A 23,850-nucleotide genomic window follows, 5' to 3' on the forward strand; every position below is an offset into this window, starting at 1 on the left:
CACAGATGACCAGATTTCACCTCTCTATATGGCTGACTAATATCCCATAAGATATAATTGCCACATTTTCTGTCAACATTAATCTGTTGGTTCCATATTTCAGCAGTCATTACTGGTGTAGCAATGAGCATAAGCATGTTTGAAACTCCTTGCTAAGAGGATTTAATTCCCCTTGGAAATATAATCAGTAAGGGGAGAGGCAGACCATATGTTAGATCTCCTTTTACTCTTTCTAAGGAACCTCCACACTGTTTTCCACGTAGAAATTCTGTTTGGAATTACTGACACGACGTATGGCAGTATCCATTTCTGGATCTTTCCAGCCTTTGCTGTTTTGCTAATAGCCATTACCTTGTGAGCATTTCCAAAGTGTCTGTTGTTCGTTTTTACTTCTTTGGACAAACGTCCAATCAAATCACTGGTCCATATTCAATCAAAGCCCTCATTTGGTAGCTGTTGCTGCTGATCTGTCTCGTTCCTTTTATGTTCTGCACTTTAAGATTTTGTCAAATAGTTCATCCCCTCCTATGATTTTCTTTCTCTGTAGGAGTCTTTTTATTTGACATTGTGCCATTCATATCCTTCTGCTTTCCTGTGTTTTGGCAAATATCAAAAATGAGGGTTCATGCAGATGTCTAATACTGTTCCCATTATGCTTTCTTCACGTCGTTCCATGTGTTTGGTTTTATATTATGGTCTGTAATCCAGCCCGGGATAATTTTACAAAGAATGATACTTGAGGATCATTACTCAATATTCTTTTTAGTGCTGTTTAAGAGAGCCTATTCTTTGTAAAATGCTTGATTTTGACCACTTGTTTAACATTGGTTATCTGTGTGGTTTCTTTCTGAGTAATCCAATTTAATCCACCGGTCTGTCTGTTTTGGGTTCTTTGTTGTTGTTTGGTGTTGGTGGTGGCGGTTTTCTTTTTCTGGTGCTCTTAACTGCTGAGCTATCTCTCCAGTGTTCTCAGTCAATAATTTGAACTGTGGTCATTGAGAAAGCTGAACAAATAGGAAGCAAAAGGAGCTGGTAAAATATAAAAGAAGTTACTTAACGATCATTAGTTCATTATTCAAATGTTTTTCACATACACTTTTCTATCACATTCTGAGTATAATCTCTAATCCTGCAGTTGTAAAAATGACATTATTTTTAATCTTACTTGTTTTTTAATTAAATCTTCCAATAGGAGTGAAACGACTCTGTTTACCTATATGATTGTGTTACTTTTATAAAGGTGCAATTATTTTTTGATATATACCAAAAACTCGGAGTAATTCTAAATAAGAAATAACTTATAGTGCTTACACTCACAGTAAGTACTTTACTCATCATCATGTCTGAGTCTTGCTTTCATCATGTAGCTCTGGAACTCACTGTGTAGATCAGGCTGGCCTCAAACTCACAGCAATCTGCCTGCCTCTGCTTCCTATGTGGTGGCTTTAACATCATTCACCACTATGACCAACTATTCAGTAGCATTTTTAAAAGAATTATCTTTTTACTGTCTACATTGATGTTATATAAGGATCTTCAGCTTACTTAGTGATTTATCTTAAATTATCTAAATGCCATTTTTTGACATGACATTCATGTTCAACTTCAACATTGTGTTTTAACCAGAAACATAAATATGAAAGTACAACTTAGTGGTCTATCGACAGTTCCCAAATTTGAATACAGCTTCCCAGCAGTGTTGATTTTGAGGTGGTACATATCTAAATACAATTTTATGTTTACAGGGTCCGCCTGGAGCTTCAGGTTCAGAAGGAAGGCAAGGAGAAAAAGGTGCTAAGGTAAAACATGTGGAGGAGATGTGTTAGGCAGTTTTGTGCATGCATCAAAACACATGTGTTTAACACACTCAGTGATAATATGAGCTTTATTGTGCCCACGTGTTTCCTTTGCAAACAGGGAGAAGCTGGTGCTGAAGGACCTCCTGGGAAAACTGGCCCCGTTGGACCTCAGGGTCCTGCTGGAAAGCCTGGTCCAGAAGGTCTCCGAGGTATCCCTGGTCCTGTGGTGAGTATTGGTACTAAAAGAGACTGCTCTAAATATAATTTTAAGTTTTAAAACCTATGAGTTAAAATTCCTGTAAGGTTGTTGATTCAAAACTTATAATATGCTCTATCAGCATCAATTATTTCTACTAAACTTATTAAGTAACTTAATTTAAATAACTTTATAATATATGTAAAATATTTATCTCATTTATTTTATTTATAAAATTTTATAAATATTAAAATTTGTAATTTATCTTATAATTTTGTGAAAAAGTTCTCATTTATTAATACAGAAGAGAAAACTAAGTTCTAATATGATAGCATAGAAAGATTTCAGACATATCTCAGAACATGTCTGTAGATGTACATGTACTTATAAATATATGTGCATGCATACATGACTATTTATACAAACATGGGTTCGAGGAATATAAAATTAAAAAAATCTTACACTATTTATATGCTGTAAGGTAGTAAAATATACAGATACTAATTTTTCTTTTTATATGTCCAACATCTAAAAGTAATAGGTATTCCTTTGTTTGGCAAACAAAGTTTCATTTTCTTTTGTGTAGGGAGAACAAGGTCTCCCAGGTGCTGCTGGCCAAGATGGGCCCCCTGGTCCTCTGGTGAGTAACATTTTTATTTCATTATTTATGAAGAGCTCCCAAAATAAACTTGTTGTGAGTGTTTAATTTATAAAGTGGTTTGTTCTTTTCAGAAAGACTATTACACATTCAAGGAGAAAAGTAGTCCTGATAATAACACAGAAAGATTGCCAGTTGGCCCAGGGAATATTTCTTTTCATCCACTGTACATGAGAAATCTCTTTTCCACTCAGAGTCAAGTGCTAGTGATGGAGTGGCTAGTCATTTTCTCAGTGCAGACAGTTCTACAAAATTCATAGAATTACACTTTGTTTCCTGGTCATGTTGGCACATGAAGTTGGCAGCTGCCCACGTAGATCCTCTCTTTGTATAATAAATAGGACATAGTATCTTGTGCTCTATAAAGGCATGCTATTGTTTTTATGTTGAAGTCAGCACTACAATGACCTCCACATAAAAATGGCATGCTTGATAAAAGCAACAAAGCACTATCTGGGTACATCATAGGATCCAGAGTCTCTCTTGCTAATCTGGGCATGAAGCAAGATTGCAAACATGACCTTTAATATCATTATTTAAGAGGTCACTTGCTTTACAAATTGATTCAATGTGGTAAATTGATTTTACATTACTATGTCTAAGGGATTAATTCAAAACATAAACAATACTCATAGCAATGAGAGGGTACATGATGGAATTCACTTGAAAGAACCACAGCCTTTCTTGAAATAATTTGAACTTTATTTTCATTTCCCTTATCCAAAATGTAGACAGCCCAGGACACACCAATACCAAGTTCTTGTCACTGAGGTCATTTATTTACCCCAGAGGGACAGGGAAGGGTACAAAAGACAAAGAAAAGAGATAGAGATCCAGAAAAAGGAGAAAGGTGGCAAAGGAGAGGGAGAAGAGGTAATTGCATTGGAGGTGAAAAGGGCTGCCTCTGGATAGAGAGGGGGAAGATTGGTGCTTAAGCAAAGGACAGGAAAATGTATAGGAAAAGAAGAATCTCTGTATTAGAATGAGGTTTTTAATTTTGATTGGGAATGCTAATTAAAGTAGATACAAGAGTCTGGACTTTAATAGTTTGATAGCTGGATCTTGTAGTAAGCCTCAGGAGTAAGTGGCCAAATAAGGAAACATACCTTGGTGACTAGCTTTAGGAATATGGTATAAGTTTTTAGCAATGCAGAAAGAATGGAGAGAAGGGTAAAAAGAGAAAATTTGCTGGCTGAATGTGTTGGTAACTGAGTTGAAGCAGGAGATTACTATGTATCTACTCTATGTAATCTCGTTATCATAAAAATTGAGTCCTGGTTGAATCTGGTCAGTTCCAGGTCTGCACTAGTATTGGGGAAACATCCCCCTTTCATATGAACTCCTAACTGCAAATCCAGTCTGGTAGAAAAACGCTTTCCTTAAATACCTACCTAAAATTCACCATGGTTATTTATTTTTTCTGTTAGATTTTCAATAAGTATTCTGACCTTTCAGCAGATGAAATAGAAGACCATGATTCGAGATTTCCTTTAGCTAATGTTAAAAATAAAACCATCAGACAGAGAAGCTGATTAAAGTCTGCAAAATTCGCATTTCTAATGCTTAAGCAAATTTACAGTATAAGAAGGTAAACAATAAAAATTCTATTTAGAAAATTGCAATTGTAAGCATCAGGAGGGCCCAACATGGGCCTTCTCATTCCATACTGCTGGTTTCATCGGGGAATAATAATATGTGGGTATGCTTTTTCAATGAGTCTCGTATCTGGAAAGTGTTTCTTAATCCTTGGGAGGGGAGAGGAGGAAGAGATGGCTTACGACGGGCTCCCTTTCTCAGCTAAGAAGGATTTATTTTAGGAGTTACACATTTTAAACAAAGTGAGAAATATCTTATTGGTACAGGTAAAATCCACCCACTTTCGAGGCAAACACACTTAAAGAAATCAGCTGCTCCCTGGGCTGGAAGAATGACATTAGAAATCCTCCCTCATCTCCAGTTTTATATTCTTAAGAATAGTGAGAGACCCGATCCTGTCCTATAAAGGGATGTGAAGTTTAATTAAAGATAATTGAGACGTATTCCTGATGTGTTCTTGTATTTACTTAATGGGTTCTCAGTAAAGCACTCACACACCAATGGACAGCTGTGCCACCATATAAAGAATTCTCAAATGCAAGAAGAAATTGTATTTCTAACAGTTACTTTTGTACCTTTGGGAGTGTAACTAAATGGTTCCTAAATCCATACGTGTGTGTCACCAACACTCTGGGTTAGAAGTCACTGCAAGGAAAGCAGAGTCATATTTAGAACAATGAGAACATATCTTTGTGCCTCCTGTTACACTGGCCAGCAAAGAATCTCCTTCTCAGCTCACCTGTGTGTTTGCTTTCCTGATTTAGAAGTATGATCCAGTTACTAAGGAAGGAAAGGGGCTTAACTGAGGATAAATGTGGAAGGTGATGCTAAAATATCTGAAAGTTCAGAGAAGTTTGCATTGGAGTTAAAAATTAATCCACTTGAAATTTATATGAATAATTCCTTATTCATAATGGACTTTGGTCATATTTACACATACATTCACACTCACTTCTAAGATTGTTCAGATAGATAGATGTCTGCAAATGCTTGCAATAGGTATTTTACTTCTTGAAGTTGCCCATAGTTTTCTACACATAAATATTCAACCATATCAACCACAGAACTTAATAAAACCTTCTCATTTTGTTTTGTTAAAATGGTTGTGTTTTAAGTTCATTTTGAAATGTGTAATCTCTTTATATAATCCAGATTAACCTTGATCTCTTTATTTAACTTGCCTCAGACCACAAGTATTGGATTTCAGAAGTGACCCATTATGCTCAGCTATGAAGAATATCTTTACCATAATAAGTAACTTAAACATCTATCTATCCTCTCTATATGTGTATATGTTTACACATCACACACAAAGAAACACACATATACATGTACGCACATACTCACACACAATTACTCCACAGAATTAAGGACAAATGTGTAGCACATATGAATCAAACAAAACTGATAAGACAATGATGACACTGTTGTTTTGTGAGTAGAAGGACTCACTTCTTGAGTGATCGATGTTTTAATGGGTGTATCTAAAAAGATAAAGTTGAACAAATTCAGAAGTTCACTACAAGAACAAAGTTAAAATTATTAAATAATTTAAAGCATACATCTATTATTTGTAAGCATAATTAATGTTGTGGTAGTTTTAACCTTTTTTCTGTTATATTATTTTATATTAAGCACTTAATCGTTTCAACAATGGTGGAAAATTACTTGTATTGTTTTTGGTCAATTTTAATATCATAAGTACATTTTTTAGAAAATAAAATGATATTTGACAGTATTAATTTGAAAACATATAAATGTAAAGAAGAGAAGAGATGGGTTACTGAATTATAGTTGGAATATTTTTTTTTAATGTTCCACATAAAGTCTGTAACAGGGTTGTAATACATGATAAACTACAGTGATTAAATTGGTTTAATTGTTAAGGTATCTGCTCTTTTAAAAAATTCAACAGTACTTTTAATTTTACTTTCTGAGTCAAGTTTAGGGTGTACATTTTTTCTTAGAACACAGTGCTATACAGTATTGAATTAAGGCCAGAGCAGATAATTCACAAGGAAAGATGTTGCAGGGAAGAGTGTTTGTATCTGTATTGCGAACACTTATGAATGCCTGGTTCCTCTTTTCCTTTTCTCTTTATTACTTATGAATTTTGTATTTCCCTAAGGGTTTTCCATTTTACAATATCCTGAAAAGCAAATACCAAACATGAACCCTTGGAATTATATTTTTATATTCAGAGTTGAAGTTTTTAATATCTTACATGCAAAAACAAAACAGAGAGATTATAACTGTCTTCCCTGTCATGAAATTACTAATTTCTGTTTTTAGGCAATAAAACATAAGACTGATTTGAATTAACAGCATCATTCCCATTCCTTAATGGACAGTATTTATAGAAAAATACCTCAAAAATAGATTTGACACTCAAATAATGTCTTGTATACATCTTCTTAATCGTGAGCAAATATGATTGCTACAATTTCTCATTTCATCATTTTATGTTAAACAGTTATGGTGGAGTAAGAAAGATGGTTTGTTCTCATACATCAGGAACATATCTACAAGTACTGATAGCATTTGTAATGTGCTTTCTTATTTATTTGGACATATTTTGGGCTAGATTTCCTCTACATTATGTTAATATTAGTATAATGTTCTTGTTAAATGCTGTGGGTAGACTCAGGTTTTGGGGGTGAACATTTGTGACTAATAATGATTGAAATGTGGATGCCTACTGAATGTTATGTGCCAGTTCTTCCTTTGATAGTAGAATTTTTATAAACTGTCTCATGTGCTTGATAGACTAACTATAAAAGAAAACCATAAGAAATATAGTCCTTTCTCATGTTTTAATTCTATTACGTATTGTTATTTGACTAGCATGAATCAGATTCAACCAAGATTTGTTTTTTTTTTTTTTGCTTATTCACTTTACACACCATTCACTGCCCCTCTCCCAGACGCCCCCTCCAGAATCTCCCCCTTTATCTTCCTCCCTTTGTCTTTTAAGTGGTTGTAGGGAGCTGGGTATTCCTCCTCTTCAACCAAGATTCTTAATGGTTTCTGCTTTTTGTACAAGTCCATAGCTCGTTATTATTTGTATGCATGTATGTATGTATGCATGTATGCAAATATGTATGTGTGTGGTTTTCTCTCTTATACTACATTCTGACAACAGTTTGCCCTTCCTTACTCCTCTCAATAATATACCATGCAATTCCTCTTTCCCCTACATCTACTTCTCAGTTTTCCTTCAGGAAAAAAACAGTCCTCCCAGGGTTATCAAGCAAACATGATATAACAATAATATCAGGCACAACCTGTCCTATCAAGGATGGATGAGGCAACCCAATAGGAGTGAAGGGGTCTCAAAACAGATCAATGGGTACAGTCATGTTTTCTTAGAACTATTTTCTCATATGTTCATACGTCTTTGTTCCTATGCCAGTGATGCTATAAGCTCAATATATTATCACTTGATTGTTTCACTTACCTTTTATATTATGTCCTTTAACATGTACTACTAGAGGTTCATATAAAGCTATTTTAACAATGTGTTACTAGGAAAAATATTTTTCTTTTCTGTGGGGTTGGGAATAAAACCTTGGCCTTTAATGTACATATATATAGGTGCATGCTGGGTGGATGTTCTAAAGCAAAGCTACACTTCCAGTAATATTTCTTTTACTACTCTTTTTTTTTATTGCTCTGTTTTTTGGTGACAAGGCTTCATGCTCAAGCAATGACCTTGAACTTGCTGCTTTACTGGAGATGAGCATGAAATTCTGATCTACATGACTCTGCCTCTCAAATGTCCTAAGACATTTATAAGGCATTAATGAGTAAAGCAAAAGAACAGGCATCCAACCAATATTCATTCAATTATTAATGTTAAATTTTTAAATATATCTTGTTTATGTTTTTCTTTTTTATTGGATATTTTATATATTTACATGTCAAATGTTATCCCCTTTCCTGGTTCCCCCCCTCTCCCATCCATCTTCCTTCTGTTTCTATGAGGATGCTATCCTCTCCCCACAAACACTTCCACCACCCTGGCATTCCCCTACACTGGGAAAATGAGCCTTCAGAGGACCAAGGCTTCCCCCCCATATTGATGCCACACAATGCCATCCTCTGCTACGTTTGCAACTGGAGCCAGTGGTTGGTTTGTGGTTTAGTCCCTGGGAGTTCTGAGGGAGGGGTGTTTGGTGGTTGACATTGTTCTTCCATAGGTTTGCAAACCCCTTCAGGTCCCACAGATCTTTCTCTAATTTTTCCATGAGGTTCCCATGCTCAGTCTGATGGTTGGCTGCAAGCATCCTCATCTGTATCAGTAAGCCTCTGGCAGAGCCTCTTAGGAAACTGCCATATCAGGCTCCTGTCAGTAAGCACATCTTAGCATCAGCAATAGTGACTGGATTTGGTGGCTGCATATGGGAAGGATCCCCAGGTGGGGCAGTCTCTGAATGGCCTTTCTTTCTTTCCTTCAGTTTCTGCTTTACTCTTTGTCCCTGTATTCCCTTTAGACAGGAGCAAATCTGTGTCAAAATTTTGAGAAGTGTGGGTGGCCTCATCCCCCAACTGGGGGCTTTGCCTAACCTCTGGATATGGTCTCTACAGGTTCTCTGTCTTGTTCATGTTTAATGTGCATCACATTTTTTATGCTTCTCTGGACTACATCACATGACTGAATTTGGGACCTGGTAATACAGAGGCATTTCTTTTGTTTGTTTGTTGTTGCTGCTTTTGTTGCTATTGCTGCTGGGACTTTCTAGTGATTTCTCCCCTCTTGTCCCCCACCCCACACTGCTGCATATTTCTATTCATTCTCCTGGCCCTCTGGGCTTCTCTTCTGTATGTGATTATTTTTTAATACCTGAATAATGCTCAATATAAAACAAGGTGCCTGGTTTTATTGCAACTTGATATGCTTTGCTTAGTAGATGTCCCTAGGAGGACTTTTTCTGAAGAGAAACTGGAGGAGTGGATCTGGGAAAGAGGTACTTGCAAGAGTAGAGGGAGAGGATAATGCAATCCAGATGTAATACACAAAAGAAGAATAAAGAAACAAAAGAAAACAAAACAAAAAGAAAGGTAGGAAGGCAGACAAAAGAAAAGTAAAAGTCTCGTTGTATTCATTGCAGACCAATTTTAACAATTGAAGAACTTTTGTGCACGTCTCCAATGAACAGCCAGGAATGAACTCTAATTACTTAAGTGGGGAAGAAATCCATAAAATTTATGCTTGTTCTTTGTTATGTAATTGAAGAAGTAAATAATGTTGGATCCAATCTACAGACGTTAGGTCAAGTCCTTGAGTTTTTCATGGGGTTTTGTAAGCTCATGTCTGCTTCTTTGTTACTAAAATTAAATAATATTAAATTGATCTTTTTCAAAACTGGGGCAGTACCCATGGCTTAGAAAAACATATAGCTAAAAGGAAGCATGCTGATCTTCTTGACTTTGTCATCTGTAAACCTAACTGATACTTTAGGCCCCTGAGCATCCAGCCAAATACATCCACTTGACCTTGTCAGAGTCCTTAGTTTTGCAAGCATTTAAATCACAGTAAACTTCCAGTGCAAAGAAAAACAGTAAAGTATCACATATTCTAAAAATAGAGCTTCAGACGAAGTCCTGTATTACAAATGTTCTAAAACCATTTCTGGCACACAAGTAGGAGAAATTCAAACATTACTTTTTATTCCTTAATTCTGTCCAGTCAATTCTTATAGTAAATATTCTTTTCATTCACTTTCCTTTCTGTGATGCAGGAGCCTTTTCTATCTTTAAGATAATGGAATCTAGTTCAGTTCACTTCCATTAAAACTCACCTTCAGTGGTTTGTCAAATTGCCCTGCCATTCTTTAACACATATTGCAGTATCCTTGGTAGTTGTCATTACTCTGAGAAGCTTAGTGTGGTAGGCTAAAAGAATGTTGTCTATCAATCCAATTCCTGGATTTGATTCCAGGTCAGTTCTTATAAGACAAGTGCATGTTTAAACAAGGTAACTGGACACAATACTACATCATCGATATTGCTGTGAATATTGAAAATATAGGATTAAATCATAATAGGATCATTGAGTATCTTAATATATACTTCTCTCCAGAGATCACAGTGAAATATGTTTATATTCAAGACAATATAAACAAAATTGAGGTCAGAATTCAGAGTGTTAGACATTGCCCACGTGGCTTCAGGTTCATATCACTGAATCACCACCTCATTCTCTACAGAATTAGCGACCGTTCCAAAGCTGTCCCAATAGAGCTGTTATGTAAACACAATGAAATGAGATTTATGTGTCTTTTTCAAGGTTTTTTAATATCATTTGGTTTTACAAGCTTTAGATTATTTTTTAAATATTCCTGAAAATATTGTAACCTTTGAAATTAGAGCTTATCATTAAAGTGCTTATGGACTGGATGTATAATTTGCAAATTTATTCTGCTTTAAGTACTATACTTAATAATTTATGCTTTCTTCTCAAACACAAATCCATATGTCTTCTACCTTAATTCAGATTTCACACACACATTTAATTAAAAATCATCAATATTGTAATTCCTCATTAGTTCCATAGCATTTTAAGATCATGAGTTTCTCTACAATTTCAACAAATGTAGTAACACTCATCATTTTTAACCTTGACTGAACTTCAGATTTCAAAAACCAAACTGCCTCTGCAGCACAGATGTGAATGTTTAGTCCAAAGCCATTGTTTTAGTTACTCTTCTTGACGTTGGGACAAAATATTGCCAAAAGCAAGTTAGAGATGGAACGTATTTTAGCTTTAAGGTAGATGACAAAGAGAACATGTCTGGGACCAGCTACTACTATCCCTGGTGGAGGAACTTGAGGCTCTGTTCTCACCTGAAGAAGGCTGAGCAGGAAGTAATGAGGAAGTCCTATCCTTGTAACACCCAGCCACCCTGCTTTCCCCATACCATTCTGTGTAGCCATGAGGTCAAGAACCCAGAGTTCTACAGCTTTCTAGAAGATTACTACCAAATGGGGACATAATTAAACCTATAGTCTTGTGTGGGACATTACACATTAAAACCAGAATGCTTTTTCTCAATATATTTAATTTCAATTATTTTTGTTCAGGGACCTCCTGGTTTACCTGGTCTCAAAGGTGACCCTGGCTCCAAGGGTGAAAAGGTAAGAGGAAATATGTGTTATTAGGATTTGATCACACACACACACACACACACACACACACACACACACACACACACACACACAAACCCAAATGTGATAACTTTCTCAACCTCACTTAAAAGACACTTTCAAACTATACTTCTGTCTTTCTGACTATAGAAAAAAAATAACAATTTTCAGATTCTCAAATGTATTTAGAGAAGAGTATGCAGACAGTAGTGAAAATGGTTTCAGCAGGAAAGCTATTTCTTAATGATCCCTTTTAGACACCTTATGGAGAAAGCATGTGATTATGCTAAATAACTCTCCCCAAAAATAGACTGAATAGCAGAAATGACTATTTTTCTGTTTTAAGCATGAAAATAAAAGTTTGAAATCATAAATTTTTTTCATATAATAATATGTTCTCCCAGAATTTGTATTGTGATTTACCACATAAAGAAAATGAGCCATTTATATAATGGAATTACAATCCATTTACATCTCCAGAACTCTGTTAAGAATAAGCAGTCCCTAAAGAATATATAAGATTTCATATTAAATGAGATACTTACTGAAATAATGAGCTCTCTGGTTTTTATGTTACCAGTATGCCATTTGGACGTCATTAGGTTTTTCTTAAGTTTATTGCAGATGAAGCACTAATGATTATTATTTTTTGTAGAAAGTACTTTTTCTATTTGTAATACTCCATCCTTAATAAATGCTGTTCTTCCTGTAAGCAATAATGACCCACTTAATTATATGGAGGCTCTAAAGACTAAATATCATGCACAAGGTTTAACAAAAAATTCTTTATTTCTTTGACATTATGTTTTATGAATTCCACATTTAAGTATTTTATGACTAAAATTTTATCTTGTCTATAACATATATTTCTACTTTTTTCATTTCTATAGGGACATCCTGGTTTAATTGGATTGATTGGCCCTCCTGGAGAACAAGGGGAAAAAGGTGACAGAGGACTTCCTGGGACTCAAGGTTCTCCAGGAGCCAAAGGCGATGGGGTGAGCACAGTCAGGTGGCTTGGTCATACCATTAGTCAGCACGATACATTTTCACAGTGGCAGTTTTTCACAGATGATCACTAGAGGGCTTAGGGTATTCATATTCTTACCTGCTTTAGTTCATTGTCTTCAAAAAATATTTAAATAAATTTAAAATATGATTTAAGTTTTTTAAAAAAAGGACAATAATGTAGATGTTTGTACAACTTATTCTGGGTTTCACATTGCAATCCGGTCTTATTTTGAGAGCTTTGGGGATTCCTTAATGAATGTCTGTATAGTCCTCATGGTACTATATATCAAAGTTATATATTGCAATGAAAGGTCTTGGATTGCCAAGCAAAAAGTAATTTATAGTGAAAATTCTGCACTGCCCATAAATTTTCAGATTCTTGCAATATATGTAGCAAAACATGAAAAGAAAATGAACTAATATCCTTATTAACTGTATGCTGTTTGTCCCACCAGGGCATTCCAGGTCCTGCTGGCCCCATAGGTCCTCCTGGTCCTCCAGGATTACCAGTAAGTACAAGACAAATATGTGGGAAACAGCAAGTATCCTGGTGCAACCTATTGTCCATGTGTTTACATGTGTGTGTTTCCTTGTGTTTTCTAGGGTCCTGCTGGCCCAAAGGGGAACAAGGGATCTTCTGTAAGTGCTTGTCTCATTTGAATGGTAGTGTTTCGATGAAGTCCATTGCATTTCTTTCTCACTCCATGGCTTGTCCTGTTCTCTTTCTAACAGGGACCGACTGGCCAGAAGGGTGACAGTGGTCTGCCAGGGCCTCCTGGGCCTCCAGTAAGTGTTTGTAACAAGAATGACACACTTTGAGCAGGCATATAGGTTCAGAACAGAGTAACTTATGCAACATGTCACCAAAAATACATACTGTTAATTTACAGATAATCTACTAGTAATTATCTGCTTTGTAAACCTACCTCAATATCTCTACTATATTATTTTAAAAGAAAATATACATTTTCATATGTTATATATCATTAATTTAGCAACTGATCGCTAAGCTGATTAATTTTTTAAAAGAACATAACTAGTAAATACAGTCACAAACTATCTTAGTTTTTGAAATAATGACAGTCACATCAATTTGCTTGCAGGGTCCTCCTGGAGAAGTCATACAGCCATTACCTATTTTGTCACCAAAGAAAACAAGAAGACACACTGAAAGCGTCCAGTCCGATGCAGGTGATAATATTCTTGACTACTCTGATGGCATGGAGGAAATATTTGGCTCCCTCAATTCTCTGAAACAAGACATTGAACACATGAAGTTCCCCATGGGTACACAGACCAACCCAGCACGAACATGCAAGGACCTGCAACTCAGCCATCCCGACTTCCCAGATGGTAAGTCAGTCACAGAAGTGACTTGTTGGTTCATTCATTTTTGTTAATATAGTTAATATAGTCTCTAAATAAAAGTGAAGCAAGTTACTATCATTTTAACCATGTTGATGGGGGATAGCCAACGTATTTATGGCATGCATTCCAAGAAATGCTTTCTAGAGTTCTCTACACAATCATGCTTTACGATATTTTGACAGTATTATTTTTGGATGCTTATTGTTAGCACAGATGCATTTGTCCATGCAAATGGCTCACAGCATAGTATTCTATGTGTACACATATGTAAACCACTACATTTATTACAGACTGACATAATAACATCTTACATTAAAATGATTGTCTTAATATTAGCTAATATGAATATGTTAATGTGGCTTAGTACATTAATCTGAATAACATATTAGAGTAAGTAGCTTAACAGCTGAATATTTGAGCTCTGGGCTTAAGGAATGTAATATTTAGGAGTAATGATGACCTGTGGGAAAAATTTAGTTGTCAGGGCTGGAGGGAGTTGAGAACACTAGCTGCCCTTGCAGAGGATCTAGGCTCAGTTCCAGAACCTGCCTGGTAGATTGCATTGTCTGTAACACTAGTTACAGAAAATTTTGGTACTTCTGCCCTCTGCAGGCACACGCATACACATTACACTTGAACACAGTCAGACAAAACAATCAGAGACATAAAATAAAATTAAACCCTTTTTATGAAAATCATTTTCCTTTGTTGCACATGTAGCCAGAAACAAAAAACAACAACAGAAAATAACCTAGAACCAGCTCAGTAATAATCATACTTGACTGTGCCTGTAGCCTAAGAATGCTTTGTATCTATTCTTTCTAAGAAATTAACAGTTTCTGGTTTGATAAATAGGTGGTAAAGTTACCTAATTAGTTATTTAATGATTGGAAGTACTTATCCAAGTCTCAGTTTTCCACTGTATTCTGAAGTATATCTATTTTTTCTTTACTCTCAGGAAAGAATATTGTGTTGTATGACTGATTTTAAATTAATATTATAATTCATTTATATATAACTCAGTATTTCTAGAAAATTCAAACATAATTCACAAGTAGCAGTATAAAATATAAACATCCACAAAAATGTTATTATCTTAAACATAGACTGTTAACACTAACAGACAGTAATTCGATCCTTCATAAATGCAAACTATGGTTGCTAAGTCTGTACGTCAAAAGATACATTTAGTTCAGAGACTTATAACGAGATTCTAATTTTTATCTGCTATCATACAAGCAATGAGATGGTGTCATTTAGCTTAACATATGCTAGAAAATTACTCTTCCTACTCAGTTTAAAATCATTTCCAATGAATAGATTCCTGTTGGGTCCATATGACACTTAAAAGAATATAAATGAATATGACGATGTCATGCGAGTCATACACATAGAACTCTATAAATGATTTAATCAGGCAAACTGATCACCAGGTGTAAAAGATAAGAACATTCATTAAATTACAAACCATGTATGATGCAGAAGAAAAGCTGAAATGAAAAGCTCTTTAAAAGGGATGAGCTCCCTGTGGGATGTACGTTCCAATAATGTCAACATGGTAACCCACTTTGTTAGTTTTTTTTTTTTTTTACATTTCTAATGAAGTGAGATTATCTTTATTTGTGATATATTTACAAGTCCTCGTAGTGTAATAAAAAAATAACCTAGATATAATCCTCTAGTTGTGTAAATAGGAAAACCCAAGATTGTATATTTTGATACAAAAATAATAGGAATATATTCAATAAGTGAAAAGGTTGATTCTGATCAAAATATTGTTAATAACTTTAATAGCATATTTCTTCTGAAATGATAAAGAGAACATCAGCCATGGTAATAATCTAAAAATTATTCCAAGAAAAATGTGAGGAACATTTGCAAAATTATATAAAGCAAGACCCTGATATCTGTGTAAAACCAAAAAATAGCTCACTGAGAATAAGCAGTCATGAACAGCCTACAGGGTAATGTGTAGTAAATTATCAAAACACAAAACCTTGTCAATGTCTCTGGGTAAGGAAGTGGTTGACTATTCTATAGAAAAAAAATGATTATGCCAAGTTTAGAGTTAAAATAGGTTTAGCTGAGTGCTGAATAAATTAGAAACATATTGAACATGGTATTTATGGTGTATGGAACATTTTAAACTTTTTAATGTTTTTAGTGTGTGCATTTTGTCCATTTTGTCTCTCTGCCACTCTGTCCCCCCGTGTGTGTCTGTCTCTGTCTCTGTCCCTCTCTATCTATCTATCTATCTATCTATCTATATATATATATATATATATATATATATATATATCCCTATCTCTTCCCACCCCCCTGTTTCCCCAACCCAATACCTGATAAGGATCCCTTTTCCCCTCTCTATCCATTTTCCCACCCAGTTCCCTCCCTCCCCTCTTCTGTGATGGCTTTCTCCTCCCTCCCAAGTGGGATTATGGAGTCTTCACTTGTGCCCTTCAGCTTGCTAACTTTTTTGAGTTCTGTGGATTATATCCTGGGCATTCTGTACAATTATAGCTAATATCCACTTATTAGTGAGTACATACCATGCATGTCCTTTTTGGTCTGTTTCTCTTAAGTGCGGATCCACCTCCCCATCAATGAAAAATTGTATCTTAAAATTTAACCTATTAATATTTAATTCTGAAGGATTTTTAAGGGCACTTTTTATTGAAATAATTGATACAAATTTACTTTTTATAGGAACCAAAACTATACATTTCTAGAACACACAAAATAATAAAAATGGTGTGAGTGCTAAAGTTGTGGATAACTTTTATTTACTTATAAGATTTTTTCTAAGAAACTTGTTTCATATGTGAAGAAATTGATGGAAAATGAGAATATTTTTGTTACATAAGGTATTGAAGTTACATGAAAAATATATAAGACATCAAAGTTTAAAGAATATTTCCTGGTTACATGCAGTATTAGATGTTAAATAATTAGATGATACTGTATTTTTTAATTTCTCAGTACTAAATGAATTTGAGCTTTATAAGTTTTAAATGGAACTGGGACGATGGCTCAGTGGGTAAATCTTTTTCATCAGCATGAAGACATGAGTTTTGGTCCCCAGCTCTCTCACAAAAGATGGTTCTGCATGGACATATCTGTAATCCTAATTTTGCCAGGGAGGAGTAAAAAAGATCCCAAGAGCTAACTAGCCAGCTAGGCTGTCTGAGTGGATGAGTTCAAGATATAATAAGAGACACTGTCTCCAAACAAAAGATAGAAAGAAATATCAAACATTGACCATTGCCTTTCATACAATTACACATACATGTGCAGATGCACGTAAACATATTACAAGTAATCGTTAACACCTCACACATAGATAATTTAAGCCCATAACCAGGGCATTGCTTTAATTTGAATCAGTATTTGAAATGAAGTAGAAACATAACTATGGCAGGAAAGAGCAAAGGAATTATCACACATCCAATTTGTCTTCTAATAACCATGAGTTAAAATGCATTGTTATCTAAGGAATAACTTTATGTTATTGTCATTATTTACAATCTGCACTCACAAAGCACCAAATATTAGTCATTAACATAACCAGGTTTGTTCTATAACATTTCAGTAATGGGTCAATAGTAGAAACCAGTTCATCTTAGGATAGCATTAAAAAAGACATTGAGTTTAATATAAGTTTTGTTATTAAATGTTATAGCCACAAAGGAAGCATATCAATCACCTTGTTTTGTTATGAAAGACCTCCGAAGGGAGACCCTCACTCAAATCTCAGGAGAGGCGCGCACCCAGTGAGGCACCGAGACCAGACTTGCTGCAATCGCACGAGGAAGTTTATTGAAAGTGAAACAGAGTGAGATCTCAGGCCAGCATGCTGGGGTCGAGACTCATACACCACGCAGGGGTAGAGGAGTTCGACCCTGGCCTAAACTTGTAAAGGGCTTATAAAGGCAAAAATCACAAAGGAGGGGGAGGACAGGGGGAATGAGGAAATTCAAAGGGGAAGAATCATATACTTTTTATCAGTACACCCTCGGGCACACCTAGGTTGTTGAAACATTCCACAGAGGTCATCCAGACCTTCTGTGGTATTTTGGGAACTCAAATCTCAAGAAAGTGGGATTTCCTGGGTGGGATTTCCTGGGAGCGATTTCCTGCAGAGGAAATCCCTAGGGCAAGGAATCAGTGTCCTTTGACAGCCTTTTACTCTTCAGTTACACATGAAAAAAAATATTGATTTCAGCACTGAGATAACTAAGGTGTGATGACATGTGTGGAATTTGGGCTCAAGCCCACTTTATCCTAATTTGGATAGGGGTTTATTTTGTATGGATAAACATGATGCTCAGAGACAAGAAAGGGTTACAGTTAAGCAGCAATCAAAGTATGACTGGAATGCAAAAACTAAGGAGATTATTTCAGAGTGATTACTTAGGCTATTTACAAAGATTTAAGCAAAAGAAGTGTAAAGTGGCTCTATTCCAATAGACAGGTTTTTCTGACAAAAACAGCACAGAAAAGTTCATATCTGATGCCCTTCATTTTGATGCTATTTGTTTCGTATATAAAGTTTTAATTTTTTTCTTAACTTCCAGGTGAATACTGGATTGATCCTAACCAAGGTTGCTCAGGGGATTCCTTCAAAGTTTACTGTAATTTCACAGCTGGTGGTGAGACATGCATCTATCCAGACAAAAAATCTGAGGGAGTAAGTACCAATCTATTTGGCAGTTGATGTTGACACTTCCTGCCATGTTTTTGCAATATTGAACTAAACAGGAAAATTATACTGTCGTATTTTCATTTATCTGCTTTTCTCACAGGCTAATTAGAACATTTCATTTGCATAAACATGAATAAGGCACCAAACTGATGTTCATAGTTTACACATACTTCTTTCCTCTATTTTGTTACCCAGATGTATTCTTTAGGCACCTGCTTGCTCTCAAAAATTCTATGGCTTTCCATGACACAGCACAGCTGAATCTCAGATCTTAGAGAGTGTATGATATTCTCTTCATATTATCACATGATAGAACTTGCAGCTGCCTATTATGTTGAAACTGGAACATTTTATAAATTATTAATCTCTTTTTTAAATGAACACATGCCAACTTTACATAGAGTTTAAATATTTAATCTCACCAAACAAATTTCCAGATTCTTACTTCCCAGTATTTAGGTCCTTGAGTTTTGTCTTTAGAGACACAGGCAGACCTTCCATATGAAGAACTGTAGACAACTCATATAATGGTGTTTTCTGATATTATATAAGTAGGAGAATATTTATTCATTCTACTCACTTAATAAACATCACCTTCCTATCAAGCAGTGTGGCAGACAGAGGGATAGAAACTACTTCAAGTTAGTCAGCTAATTATGTGTGGAACGCCTTTAGAAGAAAAGTTAAGTCTATGATTTGAAGCTGGTTGGGGAAGGCATTTTCCTTTGGAAGAAGTTATTTACCTAAAACTCCTATTTCTGCTCCCTGATAGCCTGTCATGTGGTTTTTGAGTTATTCTCTTCACCCTTTTTATTTTTAGCCAGAAAATCTATCAGGAAGACAATAACTCAATCTGTATCACATGATATTCAAAGGATCTAACTCGGTGTTTGCTCATACCTTATTTTGTATAATATAGCACCCATACTATTTAGAACAATTTTGGCCTCCTATTCATACCAAATTTTTCTAATATGCATGCAGAAAGTGATATTCATAATTTGTATCCATTTTTAAAGTTTTTCCATTTTTTTTCCTCAACAGGTAAGAATTTCATCCTGGCCAAAAGAGAAACCAGGAAGTTGGTATAGTGAATTTAAGAGAGGAAAGTTGGTATGTTGCTACCTCCACATCCAAACAAAATTGCTTAAACTCCTTAGGTGAAATTCCAATCCGTTGTCGTCAGGAGCTGAACCAAATGCAGAAGTAATGCTACACAGAGTTCCATAAGCTTCCAGAGTTCTCAGCCCTTAGGTCTTAGACACGAGCAATACCTTAAAGCTTAAAGCTTTGAATAAAAATAACTGAAAGGATTTCTGACAAAGGAAGAATAATCATATGAGAAATGCAGTTTAGCATCATGAAGTAGGTGTTTTTTTTTTTTTTTTTTTTTTTTTTTTTTTTTTTTTTTTTACTAAAAGTAGCAAAAATGAAAACACATCATCTATTTAATATGTTTAACCCCATCTATTCTAATTTCTGTCTCTCTAAAATCCAATTACTCTTAGTTCCTAATTTCAGTAAGAGTTTGTAGAATATGTAATTGTTCCCTCCTGGTTAGTTTTATGAATATAATACACAATTGACAGTTCATATTTATATGAAACCCATGCTTACTTAAATATTTCAATATCGTTACCAATTCCATATAACAGTTTGCTAAAGTTAAAGTAAGACTAAAGCCCTAATTAAATTATATTATATGTTTTTAAATGATTTTTTAGCTAATTAAGAATTTCTCACCATTTTCCAATAATTCTTTGATTCTTGTCACATTTCTTCATAAGATAATGGTATTCCCTTTAGGATCACTAAGACCTGGCAGCATCATTCACAGCCTGTATTTAACCATACCAAGAAAGAAACGCTATAAGAAAGTAAAAGTAGTAAAAAAGGAAGACGAACAGTCCTTATATGCCTTGTTACTTCTTTCTTCCAGCTTTCATACTTAGATGTGGAAGGGAATTCTATCAACATGGTACAGATGACCTTCCTGAAGCTCCTCACTGCGTCTGCCCGACAAAATTTCACCTATAATTGCCATCAGTCAGCTGCTTGGTATGATGTCTTATCAGGGAGTTATGACAAAGCACTTCGGTTTCTAGGATCTAATGATGAGGAAATGTCCTATGAGAACAACCCACATATCAAAGCCTTGTACGATGGATGTGCGGTGAGTCTCGTCTCAGTCTGCTTTCTTTCTAGGGAGTTGGGCTTGAGGAACAGTGGGCTGTTTGTTAGGGTTCAAATCAGATGTGCTTCTTAAAATGGATATCAATTTTTATGAAGATTTAGTGCTTAGCACTGACATATTAAGATACAACATATTAGAAACAACCTAGGCACATGTACATATAATACTCTAAAATACAGACCTAAATATCTAGTTTTGACAATCTAAAAATATTAACAACAGTCACTCAAATTAAAATAATACAAAAACAGTATATACTAACCAACCCCTGAATCCAAGAGTTTAAAAATTATAGAGAAATTGCTATTATATCATTCATAGATTTTTGTTGCTGTTTGTTTGTCCTTTGGAAGAAACATCATACTAGCTTTGGAGCAATTGTATATTTTCCCTTTTTCTGGGTTTTTTTTTTTTTTTTAACGTGGGAATTCTAACCAATAGCTATTGCTTTAATTTAATGACTCAAGTGGTTTCAATTGCAAGCAATAAAGTTCTTGGTTTTAGCAATGTGCATTTGGTACAAGAAACAAAAAGAAGAGGAAAAAAGAATGAGGAAAAGATATAGAAAACTCTGCAGTGTATTGTGCAATTATGGTTAGAAAATTAAAATATAATAGTAGAAATATTTGACTTTTAACTTACTGATCTAAATTCCTACACTTTTGCCATCAAATCTTGTGGTATGACTTTGGGAGAATGGAACCTAAAAGTGAAGTGGGCTAAGGTCTCCTGCAAGAGTTTTATTGAGAGCATCAGACAATGTGTATTCTGAAGGTTAAGTGAGGTCAAATGAGCAAAGAACACATGAACTCAAGATGAATAGAAATTCAAGCCCAGGACATTCTTAAAAACACCTTTTGAATAACACAAGCAAGAAGCAATGTGTAATTGAAAGTAAACACACTCATATTTGCTACACTTTGGAAAGGCACAAAAGCATATTCCAAGAATAATCCCATGTTTAGGAGGAACATGGGTCACAAGACCCTTGTTTGGTTTCCTTGGAAATTCTGTCAGAATTCTTATTACACAACTCCATTCATGAACAGTGTTCTGACATACTTCATTCTGCTTTCCCATAAAATAATTTAATTTTGCTTTGGATCCTTTAAATCTAAAATAGTAAGAATTTCTTATCTATTTACATTTATATGAAATTATGTGTATTGACTCAGATTTCTTTTAACCATCCATAATCAAGGAATTGAAATAATATAACAAGTATAATTGTTAACAAAGTTTAAATCTTTATGTGACATCATTAATGTCTTTTTAAAAAAAAAATGTTTACCTACTTATTGGAGATCTCTTCTCTCTCACTTTTATAGCTCAGATCAGATAGTTAACTAAGAAAATAACATGAATTTTAATAATATTAAGTGATGAAATAACTTTTAATTTCTGCTTAACTTTACAGTCTCGAAAAGGCTATGAAAAGACAGTGATTGAGATCAATACTCCGAAAATTGATCAGGTTCCCATCGTCGATGTAATGATCAATGATTTTGGTGATCAGAATCAGAAGTTTGGATTTGAAGTTGGTCCAGCTTGCTTTCTTGGCTAAGATTAGGATGAAGACCATATGAAACCAACAGAAAAAAAAATACCTTGGTGCCGCCAACCCATTTTATGCCACATGCGAGTTTTGAATAAGGACGGTAGAGAAATTGCGTTTAGGAATCACTGGTGCCTTCTGGGGGCACAATCAGAGGAAAGAAGTTTTGGTAGTCATAACGATGTAAGGTAGTGTGGCTGAGATGGCAAAGGGGCTGATTCTTGATTCTCAACCCTCATCTCTCCTTTTCCTATTTGGATTTTGTTGGTGCTGTAGAAAACAAAAAGAGAGAAAATATATATTCGTAAAACAATGGTGCTCATTCCCATTCATCAAAGATATAGTAAAAGTGTGTTCAATAAATTGTAATTATTTTATGTACAGTTCTACACTGTCTTCCCTGTGTCCATCTCCAAACTTGCACGTGTCTCTGAATCCCACCTAGCTCAAATTTCATGAGAGTTGTACAACTGTGACGGCAATAAATATGGTGATACCAAAACTCAAGTTGTATTTCTGCTGACTCTCATTGCCTTTCTCTGATTAATAATAAAATGCCTCGGTATATGTGGATGTGGAGGACCTCAGTTATTTGATGTCACTGACAAATTTCACAGTGGTCAGACTCAAGACTTTCAGAGCACACGCCTATTATCCCTCTTCTGTTAACAGTAACTTGCTGAGTTTCAGCCAGAAATGTCACACATTTTAAAAGTTAATTCAGTGCGATACCTCGAATATTTCCTTCTCAGAGCCCAGATTTCACCAAATACTTGTATATATAGAAAACAATAAATTTTATATTTTTAGACAGGAAAGTATGTATGAGAAACCTTTTTAACATCCACCCAGAAAATAACTTTATGTACAATTATTTCTCTACTTAATCTTCTTTCATTGTCTTCAGTGTGCTTCAGTAAAGCCAACTGATATTAAAGATAGAAAATAAGCAATTATTTATGAATTTGTCCAATGTTAGGTTTTTAAACAATGAACTTTTAAAATTCAATATAAGTGGCATAGTAATAATAGTCACAAATATTTTACTTGCCCAGTAAATACAATTCCTTCATTTTAAAATAATTATTTTCAACATTTGACCAACCTAGTAGCTAAATACATATGGTGGGCTGTTTCAAAAGTCGTATTTGCTCAAGACAATCAGACCCTCTCTCTTTTTTTCCACTAAGGTATTTTTCTTTCACATACCTTGTACTAGCAATAAAATTTAAAAATCACCAACTGAATTTTGTATCTATTTTAAGTAATATATGTAAGACTTGAAAATAAATGTTTTATTATAATTTCTTATATGAACTGTTAAATTAATTGATACCAGATTCCACTGGAACATTTATCAGCTGATAATTTAACTCAAAGAATATAACCTGTAATCTTGACATTTAAAGCTGAACATTTGTAATTCGGAATTTCTTTATTTCTGAAACAAAGTTTGTAAATGTCCTTTGAAGGAAGGAGATATGAATTTTATCAATAAATCAAGTCTTGTCTACCTGGATTGGTCATTTTCTTTCTTAAACAGGTTGTAATTCACTCTTATCTACAGAAGGACTTTTGATTGTCATAGTTGACCATCCAGATGATGTAACCCTTGCATGTTAGCC

The 23,850-nt window shown here is 34.8% G+C and overlaps 1 protein-coding gene across 4 annotated transcripts in view; it reads left to right on the plus strand.

The window, feature by feature from the left end:
• Positions 1-22,234, plus strand: part of COL11A1 (collagen type XI alpha 1 chain) — a gene marked incomplete at both ends in the record, with an annotated part of 178,684 nt that extends 156,450 nt beyond the window's left edge. For all 4 annotated transcript variants that reach the window (XM_080916365.1, XM_080916367.1, XM_080916364.1 and 1 more), the window contains 13 exons: positions 1,746-1,799; positions 1,918-2,025; positions 2,582-2,635; positions 11,333-11,386; positions 12,286-12,393; positions 12,862-12,915; positions 13,010-13,045; positions 13,139-13,192; positions 13,510-13,759; positions 18,349-18,461; positions 19,521-19,589; positions 20,416-20,649; positions 22,088-22,234. In XM_080916365.1, coding sequence (XP_080772491.1) covers positions 1,746-1,799; positions 1,918-2,025; positions 2,582-2,635; positions 11,333-11,386; positions 12,286-12,393; positions 12,862-12,915; positions 13,010-13,045; positions 13,139-13,192; positions 13,510-13,759; positions 18,349-18,461; positions 19,521-19,589; positions 20,416-20,649; positions 22,088-22,234 — 1,335 coding nt within the window. The remainder of the gene's footprint in view (positions 1-1,745; positions 1,800-1,917; positions 2,026-2,581; positions 2,636-11,332; positions 11,387-12,285; positions 12,394-12,861; positions 12,916-13,009; positions 13,046-13,138; positions 13,193-13,509; positions 13,760-18,348; positions 18,462-19,520; positions 19,590-20,415; positions 20,650-22,087) is intronic.
• Between the last annotated feature and the right edge of the window lie 1,616 nt (positions 22,235-23,850).

This window comes from Micromys minutus (genome assembly GCF_963924665.1).
Source record: "Micromys minutus genome assembly, chromosome: 4".
NCBI lineage: Eukaryota > Metazoa > Chordata > Mammalia > Rodentia > Muridae > Micromys > Micromys minutus.